An 11069-nucleotide genomic window follows, 5' to 3' on the forward strand; every position below is an offset into this window, starting at 1 on the left:
TTGAGTACACTTCACAAACACTCGGGGGCTCAAGGACATCCCGAAAGGGAGAACTAGGTATTCGTAAACCCGTCCTCCGAACCCGAACCGCAGGAACTTCCTGTGCGGCGGGTAAATCGGGACATGAAAATAGGCGTCCTTGAGGTCCACTGACGTGAACCAATCCCCTTTGCGTATCATGCGTAACAGTGCCGCATTTGTCAGCATCTTGAAACGAAAATCCTTCAGATATCGGTTGAGGGCTCGGAGGTCCAGAATAGGACGCATCCCCCCCCCCTTTTTCTTTACCAGAAAATACCGACTGTAGAAACCGTTTAGGCTCTGATCTGGAGGTACTTCCTGAATGGCATTCTTGGCCAGCAGGGAAATTATTTCGTTTCGCAAAATGACGGCTGCCTGTCCGCTGGCCTGAGAGAATATTATCTTCTCGAATGTGGGTGGTTCTGCGGAGAACTGCAGCTTGTAGCCTTTTCTCACGGTGTCCACCACCCAGGTGTGTGCGCCGCACTCTATCCATTTTGAAACGCACCGCGTCAGAGGATTTATTGTCAGCCCTACTCTTTTTTGAGTTAGAGTGGGTGCCTCCCGCGGCAGGCATTGTGTTACCTTGGTTAACACTGGCACCATGTTCAGCCGTGGTAAAACGGCGCCCCCTAGCGACGGGGCCATCAAACTGGCATGGTGCTTGTGCCTTTTTGCAGCGCTCTGATGCGCTGTCAAAATATCTGCGTTTCGTCCCACTGCCGCGGGTCGTTTCATTGACCTGCGTGGCAGTGGGCTCATACCCCGTGTGTTCTGGCAAGGATTCAAACATTTTGTTCCACACAACATTTTTATTTGAATCAGGGAGGGGGACAGGGGAGGTACAGTATGCAACGACATCTTTTTCGCAAAAATCGGTGCAACAACGCTCACTCTGTCCGGTGCTCTCTGCGCTAGTGGCGTAAAGCCCGAGGCTACTACGCCGCCAGCGTAAGCTCTTCCCAGGACGTGGGGGCGGAGGGAGACGGATTCCATCAACGTCTCCCCGAGGCTCGGCGCAATGTCACTTACGCTGCTGCTTGTTGTTGTTGTGCGTGTGGCGTTGACGCTTCCGTCCCGCCGCCGCGGAAGGAGGCTGACCGTGAGGCCCGGTGTCCTTCTTGCGATCCTGCTGTGACTGCTGTCGGTGTTGCCACTGGCCTCCCGAAGCAGAGGGGGCTCTGGCAGCCGCTGGAGCCTTGAAAGGAGGCCTGGAGCCGCGCTCCCTCTCGTTGTCCCTTCGGTTCATAGAGCGGCCATACGAGGATCTATTTCTTTTGTTACCTGGCGGAGGCTTTTTCTCCGTCGGCATGAAAGCCTGCGCCGCCTGCTTCTTTTTCTCTCTATCTTCGTGCCTGGCCGTGAGATCGGCCACCGTGCCAGAGAAAAGATTATCTTGCAGGATGGGTTGGTCCAGGAGAGAGGCTCTCTCTTTGGTTTCGGAGTGGTTTAGCCATCTAGCCCGTTCTAGTACCACTAGAGTAGCCATTGCTTTTCCCGTCATCTCCGTGTTGTACCTTGTCAGCGCGAGCGCCTCTTTATGGAGCCTCCGTAGCTCGTAGAGCTGCTCCAGATTCAATGCCTCTCCCGATGTTTTGAAGATGTGGGAGACAGAGCCCTGGAGTAGTGTGATGGCGTTGATGGCTTTCACGGAGCCCGTAAGCGTCGCGTATGCCTTCTTCACCATTGTGGACATGTCGTTTTCCTGTGTGAGAGCGAATTTCGGCTCTTTTGGCGGGGCGACTTCGGGGACATGTAGGAGATGAGAAGCCAGGAATCTGTCCATCTCGGGCAGAGATTCCAGACCCACTTTCTTCATGGCGACACAATCAAGCTCTTTCTTATGTGTGGGTAGGAAGGAGTGGGTGTATGGGTGCTCCCAGGATTCACCGAGCGCCCCCGTGAAACCCTTAGCCAAGGGTAGGATCTGTTTGGCTCGGGGAGCGTCCGGATCCTTACCGAAATCATCCCAGGCCGTGTCCGTCGCAGCCGCCGCCGGAGTAGCTTCAGCTGGCCACGTTAGACCGCTGCGTTCAGTAGCCCTCTTGAAGACATCAATCAGCTCTGACTTGTCCATCTCGAGGACGACTCGGGACCGAGCAGGGGCTCGGTTCTGAACATCGGTCTGGGGTGCCGTGTCAGGCACCGCCGTGCTCTGTGGCTCGGTTACATCCGGAGCTGTTGTAGCCAGAGCCTCAGCCGTCTGAGGCTGCATTCCTGCGATGAGAGTGGCTCTGAGGCGTCCCTCAGACTCCGATTCTGACTCACTCTCAGAAGAGCCCTCAGAGTAGGAAGAAGAGGAGCTACCGCTGGAGCTCTGGCTCCGATCTCCCTCCGAGGATTGTTCTTCATCGCCGGCGTGTTGCTCGACGGGGGAAGGACGATCTGTGCGCCTCTTACGTTGGCGAGGCGGGGAGTGCGGGATTTCGGCAGCCGCTGGAGCCGTAACCTCGTCAGCCAGAGCTTTCCTAGCTGCTTGTTTGGCTTTCTTAACCGCCCGCTTCGCGCGGGAAGTAGACGGTAGGTCGGCATAATCACCCTCAGAGTAACGAGCGGGGTCCAATGCGTCCCGTCTCTCCTCCGCCAATTGATCGGCCACCTCTCGGTCGTCTGCCGGTTCTGGTTGTCGGATGGCTCCGTCGAAGAACTGCTTAGCACGCACTAGCCTGCGGGTTATGATGCGTGCGTCGACGCCGTCACACAGGGAGCAGGCACCCGGGTTATGAACGGCGTCGAAAGCGTGCTGCAGGCCCAAACAACGGACACAGTCCTCGTGTTTGTCCTCGCCGGCCATCCAGTTGGAGCATGTCTCACAGTGCTTCTGCAGCACCGCGGGCTTATCGTTAGCCTTGCGACGTTGGTTTCTGCTCTTCCCCGACATCACTGCTTTGGCGTTCTGCAGGCCGTTAGCAGGAGTAGTACAAGGGGAGGGTAGCTTAGCGGGATGCTAACAATAGCTAACACCGGGCGTCCTTTTGCAGGAACCACGCTAAGTTGTTATTAGCTTAGCTTCAGCAGGCTTGTGGCTAGTCAGGGCCGTGTGCTGGCCGTCCAACTAGTAGCCAGCGTAGCTGTAGCTAGTAGCTAGCCTAGCTGTCACTAGAATATAGTGTAGCTGTAGCTGCTAGATTTATAATCAGGGCCGTTTGCTGGCCGTCCGATTAACAATAGAATTTTATAGTGCAAGGAAATTCTTAACCCCAAAGTCATGAACTCACCAGTGGTGCAGTTTGTGGAACCAGAATTCGCTCCTGTCCTAGTAAACTCAAACACACTGAAATCAAGACTTTGTAGCAATGCATGTGATCTTCATGAGAAGTTACACAGAAGTGGGGACTAATTGGTTTATTGGCACCTTTATCACCTTTACCTGGGGGGGTGGTCAAGGTGCACCCTAGTCCCAGACCCAGCCAATGGATTGCCTGTGAGTGTATTAGAATGCTTCTGTGATCACGTCAGAAGACGCAATCTTCATAGCGAGCTTCCTCGTGCAGTTTAGTTTAAATTAACCCCTGGATTCACACAGTCCAATGTAGGCAGCCCTGGACTAGGCACACTGTCTGGGAGCTTGTTTTAAAATAAGAAAAGCCCTGTAGCTGTGTATAGTTGGGAGGTGGGGGGGATCTCTTGCAATTGTTTTTACTTTGTGAAGAAGCATGTTTTGTATTTATCAATGGATTAAAGAATCCAATGTTTCCCCTCATGTTTCTGTTCCCTTTTTACCTCCTATGATGATTTATTTTTGACTATATAGTTGTGTATTTTCGTACGTCTCTAAATGTTTTGATGAATTGAAAATGGTGGGCCCTATTGTAAACAAGTGTAATGCTTTATGGTGTCGTCCACTCACTGTTAACAGTTTTTGTATTGAGTTGTACTTGAAATGTACTGTAATTCTGCAAACTGTTAATAAATCAATCAATCAAATCACTGACTCACTTACTACTTTCCCACCTACATTTTGCCAGTGATTTTTGAATAGGGGAGAGCACAGTCTGCTACCTTCTTAGAGCAACAGTGACCTCAAGTGGTTGTTCAGTGAAGGGCATACATAAGGGCAGTGGTGTTCAGAACAGAGCCTCGTCTGTGGATGGAATAACACAAATTGCAATGGTACTAAATCAGGCCAGTACAGACGACTATATCATATATATGTCACATTGCGGATATGTACAGTATATCAGATTGTTTCCAGTTCAGCTCACATCTAGTTGGTCCTGACTGTTGAATTTGAGAGCTTTTCTTGTGATGTATCTTGTTCTTTTTTTGTAGCAGATTCTTGCTTTTAAAAAAGGATGGAACTTTTCCATCTGATTTTTTAGTTGGGTGCTGGGTATATTATCACATTCTTGGGCCAACTTACATTGATTTGTATTTGATCAAAGACTGTAGTGTGGGCGGCGGTGGCTCAGGGGTAGAGTGGCTGGATGGTAACCGCAAGGTTGCCTGTTCGAACCCGGGCTCCCCCAGAGTTAGTGTCGAAGTGTCCTTGAGCAAGACACTGAACCCCAAATTGCTCCCGGTGTGCTGGCTAGTGCCTTGCATGGTTTCTGCCACCATCGGTGTATGAATTTGTGTGAATGGGTGAATTGATGCACAATCTATGTAAAGCGCCTTGGATAAAGGCGCTATATAAATGCACCATTTACCATTTAGTGTAGACCGTTGGGACTTGAAATGGGGCGATCAAAGACTGTAGTGTAGACCGTTGGGACTTGAAATGGGGTGATCAAAGACTGTAGTGTAGACCGTTGGGACTTGAAATGGGGCGATCAAAGACTGTAGTGTAGACCGTTGGGACTTGAAATGGGGCGATCAAAGACTGTAGTGTAGACCGTTGGGACTTGAAATGGGGCGATCAAAGACTGTAGTGTAGACCGTTGGGACTTGAAATGGGGCGATCAAAGACTGTAGTGTAGACCGTTGGGACTTGAAATGGGGCGATCAAAGACTGTAGTGTAGACCGTTGGGACTTGAAATGGGGCGATCACACACGATCAAAATAAATTGTGGCCTGTTGGGCATACATTATTCTCACTTGTCTGCCAGACTTAATTCAGTCACTAGAAAAGTTTAGGGGAGTTTACTGGAACCATGACAACACAATACTGTCTTTTACAATGAAAAACTGTAACAAATAAATAAGAAAACAATGAACATCATTGCTACGGCTCTACTGTTCAGAAGGCATTCACTTCAGAGTCACAGAAAAAAAACACTCACTGGTTTCTCTATTTTATTATTCAATATTTGACAAAAGAAAAACCAATTAAAGTTGGGCTGGACAATATGACTTAGAAATCAATATCACAAATAACATTTGCCCCTAACGATTTAAAGAACAATACAACGTACTTCGAATGCCCCCAGAGAGGAAACAAGGCTGACCTAAGATCATCTGCCACAGAACTGTAGAGGCTGAGCTGCTGCAGATGGGGGTGTTTGAACTGTAGAGGCTGAGCTGCTGGAGATGGGGGTGTTTGAACTGTAGAGGCTGAGCTGCTGGAGATGGGGGTGTTTGAACTGTAGAGGCTGAGCTGCTGGAGATGGGGGTGTTTGAACTGTAGAGGCCGAGCTGCTGGAGATGGGGGTGTTTGAACTGTAGAGGCCGAGCTGCTGGAGATGGGGGTGTTTGAACTGTAGAGGCCGAGCTGCTGGAGATGGGGGTGTTTGAACTGTAGAGGCTGAGCTGCTGGAGATGGGGGTGTTTGAACTGTAGAGGCTGAGCTGCTGGAGATGGGGGTGTTTGAACTGTAGAGGCTGAGCTGCTGGAGATGGGGGTGTTTGAACTGTAGAGGCCGAGCTGCTGGAGATGGGGGTGTTTGAACTGTAGAGGCTGAGCTGCTGGAGATGGGGGTGTTTGAACTGTAGAGGCTGAGCTGCTGGAGATGGGGGTGTTTGAACTGTAGAGGCTGAGCTGCTGTAGATGGGGGTGTTTGAACTGTAGAGGCTGAGCTGCTGGAGATGGGGGTGTTTGCCAAAAAACGTGATAGGTGGAGGAACCTTATCGATGCCTTAGAGCACATTTGTAAGTAAGTAAGAAAAAAAGGAAAAATACAAAAAGTGAAAATATCAGATCTACAAGCTCACAATGCATCGCGATGCTACGCATTATGAGCTTGTAGATCAGCTATTTTCACTATTTTTGTACACCACCACACTCTAAAAATTGTTCCATTGGATCAAAGTAATATAGCTCTGTCAACTTGTTACATGTAATATATTTACTTTATCTCAAATAAGAAAAATACCTTCATACAAAGCAAATATATTCACTTAGTTTAAATGAAATAAGTACTTCCGACCAATGAATATTTTTTTATTCTAATCAAATCAGATTTTTTAATTGAACCAATGTACTCTCTTTGCATGAACTTGTTTTTTCACTTTCGTTTAAGCCAATATCTTAAGTTACCTTAAGTTAAAAAAACGTATTTGTATGAACTTGTTTTTTCACTTTCGTTTAAGCTAATATCTTAAGTTACCTTAAGTTAAAAAAACTTCTTTGTATGAACTTGTTTTTTCACTTTCGTTTAAGCTAATATCTTAAGTTACCTTAAGTTAAAAAAACGTCTTTGTATGAACTTGTTTTTTCACTTTCGTTTAAGCTGATATCTTAAATTACCTTAAATTAAAATAATGCATTAAAACAAGTTGAAAAATATACTTGAAACAACAGAAACAAAAATGTATATTCATATATAACATTTATTTATCTTTCAGAACATATGTATGGAAGTGCATTTTGAAACAAAGTGCCCTGTGCAAACAGTCTAAACAGTCTGTTTTGTGGCCGTAAGAACAATCACATCATCAACATCAACAACATCTGTGACCTGCAACAGTGATATTCCTTTTCAGACAAAACATTCACCTTGAAAGAATATACATTCAAAGATTTGCACCACATTTTTACGGGTTTTTCAAAAATAGCAGACCTACAAGCTTGTAGATCTGCTATTATTCAATAGCTAAATTATAACATGTTTAAAACACAAACGGGTTCCTGTACAGAATGGGTTAAAAATAGCAGCAAATAAAATAAAAATCCAGCAAATATAACAAGTCAGTCAGTTTGAGTACACACATACACCGCTAACAACCAACCCACAGTTTCCATTTGATAACTCAAACTTCCTGAAATGTTGAGTTTCTCCCCAACATTTGAAAAACAAAAAAAACTTTTGGCTGAGGTCAAAGGCTACTTACACACATTCCATTTAAAACATTGTCCCATTTATAGAAAGTGTGATTTCTAAGGCTCACGGTTAACCTTGCTCCAGTGTGAGTGTGATTTCTAAGGCTCAGTTAACCTTGCTCCAGTGTGAGTGTGATTTCTAAGGCTCAGTTAACCTTGCTCCAGTGTGAGTGTGATTTCTAAGGCTCACGGTTAACCTTGCTCCAGTGTGAGTGCGATTTCTAAGGCTCAGTTAACCTTGCTCCAGTGTGAGTGTGATTTCTAAGGCTCACGGTTAACCTTGCTCCAGTGTGAGTGCGATTTATAAGGCTCAGTTAACCTTGCTCCAGTGTGAGTGTGATTTATAAGGCTCATTGTGCTTGACTGTTAATATGTAACATTGGCCTACTTGAATGAGAAAATTAAAACATTTTCTTTTAAATGGAATGACAAAACAAATTGTCCCCATGGAGTACCCCTCACATTTTCCAAAAGGAGGTAATGCCCATGAAAACTGTGAGTGTGATTTATAAGGCTCACAGTTAACCTTGCTCCAATATGAATGTGATTTCTAAGGCTCAGTTAACCTTGCTCCAATGTGAATGTGATTTATAAGGCTCAGTTAACCTTGCTCCAATGTGAATGTGATTTCTAAGGCTCACAGTTAACCTTGCTCCAATATGAATGCGATTTCTAAGGCTCAGTTAACCTTGCTCCAATGTGAATGTGATTTATAAGGCTCAGTTAACCTTGCTCCAGTGCGAGTGTGATTTATAAGGCTCACAGTTAACCTTGTTCCAATGTGAATGCGATTTCTAAGGCTCACAGGCACTCTGGTTCCAATCAAAAAAGGTAAAAACTCAGTTTTCATGGGCATTACCTCCTATTGTTTTCCTTTTGGAAAATGTGAGGGGTACTCCATGGGGACAATTTGTTTTGTCATTCCATTTAAAAGAAAATGTTTTAATTTTCTCATTCAAGTAGGCCCATGTTAAATATTTTTTAGATATTAACAGCACAATGATATCTCTCTAGGCACAATTCCCTCAAAAAGGTTGTGCATAATATCAGGGGGGAAACCAGTAGTTACATTGAAGTGAGACAGCTTATCTGATATTACACAAGCATGTTTTACACCATAATGATTATCCAAGTTATTTTGCCTGATAGCCTCTAGAAGTGCAGCATGAATTGAATAGGTGCACTGGTGGTGTACAATGACACAAAAACAGAGGCTCTGTTAAAATATGAACAAAATCTTTTTGATTTTGGCTGAGGTTTAGGCTCAAAGGCTCCAACAGTCCAACTACTTACAAATAACAAATGAAGGGACAATGTTTTAAATGGATTTTGTGGAAGTGTGATTTATAAGGCTCAGTTAACCTTGCTCCAGTGTGATTTATAAGGCTCAGTTAACCTTGCTCCAGTGTGATTTATAAGGCTCAGTTAACCTTGCTCCAGTGTGATTTATAAGGCTCAGTTAACCTTGCTCCAATGTATGAGTTACACAATATGTTACAGCTTTGCTGTAAAGTTAAGTACCTTCTTGACATATTTTTGATCTGTATGTCCATAAGGCTCCATTAAAGAACAAAATAGTTTCTGTTTTACAGGTTAACTTAAGGCTCAAGGCTTCCTTCTGTCCATCAAATCAAATTTAAAATAAAAACAATCTTCTAGCCTGAATGTGTATCATTTTTAAGGCTCACACTTAACCTTGCTCCAGTGTGATTTGTAAGGCTCACAATTAACCTTGCTAGTAGAGTTTAAATGAGAGGTTACAGCTTTGCTGTAAAGTTATGTACCTTCATTACAAGATATTACAGCTTTTACTGTAAGGTTCACCCTTCTTCACATTTTTGCTCTCCATGTCATATATGACATTAAAGAACATAGTAATCAGTCAAATGTTGGCTGAGGTTTTGGCTCAAAGGCTCCATCTAAACTATTTTTTTTACAAATAAAAACAAATGAAGGGACAATGTTTTAAACAGAAGGTGATTTTTAAGGCTCAGTTAACCTTGCTCCAAGTAAGAGTTTACACAGGATGTTACAGCTTTGCTGTAAAATCATGTACCTTCTTGACAAATTTGCCGTTTACACAAGATGTTACAGCTTTGCTGTAAGGTTCTGTACGTATCCTATGCGACATCATTTTGCCATGTCCACGAGACTGTTAAATTATAAAGACCATTTTGGTTGAGGTTTCATAGGTTTAGGCTCAAAGGCTCCATCTCTATCCATGTAATTATGGGGACAGAATGTTTTAAATGGAATGTGATTTGTAAGGCTCACAAATAACCTTGCTCCAAGTAAAGCGTTTACACAAGATCTTGCAGCTTTTCTGAAAGGTTCAGTACCCTTTTTGACATATTTTTCGTCTCAATGTTCATGATCATTTTCTGAAAGGCCTCAAAACTATACTTGAGCTCTTCCGGATACTTCAAGTCCAGGGCATAGATAAGGCCAAACAGCATGGCACAAGCAGAAGCAACTGACGACTGGTCACCGAGTACCTCAACACCATCAATAATGATGCCAATGTCCACCGGCTCACAGAGAGGACCTTGATTTTCACGCAGGACAAACACCCCCATGGTGGTGGCGGCAAGCTCCGTCTCAGCCTCATCCTTCTGGACAACCTGAAGGACAGACAGACAAGGAGGGAGAAAGAGACAGAACATTAGCATTTGTCACAGTTAAGACAGACAAGACTGAGACTCACCTGTTCTTTCAGCTAGATAGTATGCACCTACACATCTTCAAGAGGTCTGTCAGTCTTTTCTAACGAGGCAAGTCAGGCTGTGTATATATCAGTGCTGTGTCTTCACAGTACGCAGGTATAATTACAACTCAGGTGTGTGACACACACACACACACACACACACACACAGTAACATCCACATGCAGGGTGGAACTGTATAGGCTACCATTAAACATGGTCCAACATTTCCCTTCCTTTAGTAAAGTATCTCTGTGGTGGGTCAAACATTGGCCAGCGCCGTCGTCAATATGACCAGTCTGACTGTGGGTTACAAGTTCTTAGTGCTAGGGTAAATGTCAGCATTATTCTGCTAATCATAACATAGCTCAGAGGTGGTCTCTGTCATACAAATGCGTATGCAAGAGACATGACAAAAGACAAAGCTAAATGTTTTTACCTGTAAAGCAGCACACAGCCGGACACCATATGACAAGACTGACAGTCTCACCTGTTCCTTCAGATATATAAGATAGCATAGCAACTAAAGTGACAGAGGGGTTTCCAGTCTAATCTGGGTTAAAAGATGGCAATACTAATTTGCCTTACCAGGAACTCTTTGATCAGGCAGCTCACGTCTTCACCCAGGTACATGATGAGGCACTTGAGAAGACACTCTCTTCGGACGTTTATGTCCACACTCTAGAACAGATATTTGAAAACATTTAATGGCTTAAAATGCAACTTAACATTACTGGCCTAATTTAAATGAAATGATGCACCTGCATTTCATACCTGATCAATATCTCGAAGTGTATCGTTCACTTTAGCACGGAAAGCTCCTCCTCTGCCACGGATAATCTGAAGCAGATCACTGGTCCGTTTATCCAGACTTGCCATAAACCTTGCTTCGAGAGGTACTGTGGTGATACGGAGGAATTCTGCACATATCTGAAATGAACATATTTCAAGTTAGATGAAGGCAGGCAGGTAGGGGTAGAAGAGAAATGCAGGTGGTGAGGTACAGACAGTTAGCGAGAGGGATGTCAGAGGGACACAGACACGGGCAGGCACAAGGGAGAGTATCAGGCAAAGCAGGGGGTTGGAAAGAGGGACACAGGTGGTTGAGTGGCACAGGCAGGGATGTCGAGTGTAAAGGGCCTTGCAAAC

General features: G+C 44.9%; 1 protein-coding gene across 1 annotated transcript; it reads right to left on the bottom strand.

Moving 5' to 3' along the window:
* Positions 1-9519: 9519 nt before the first annotated feature.
* Positions 9520-10808, bottom strand: LOC306931493 (uncharacterized protein; the record flags this gene model as incomplete). The annotated part of the gene is made up of 3 exons (XM_079512892.1): positions 10695-10808; positions 10509-10601; positions 9520-9840 (listed from the first exon to the last, which is right to left on the bottom strand). Exons 1-3 carry the CDS (start codon positions 10797-10799, stop codon positions 9520-9522), a joined length of 519 nt encoding a protein of 172 aa, XP_079369018.1. The 5' UTR covers positions 10800-10808.
* Between the last annotated feature and the right edge of the window lie 261 nt (positions 10809-11069).

Source organism: Electrona antarctica (assembly GCF_951216825.1).
Source record: "Electrona antarctica genome assembly, chromosome: 10".
NCBI lineage: Eukaryota > Metazoa > Chordata > Actinopteri > Myctophiformes > Myctophidae > Electrona > Electrona antarctica.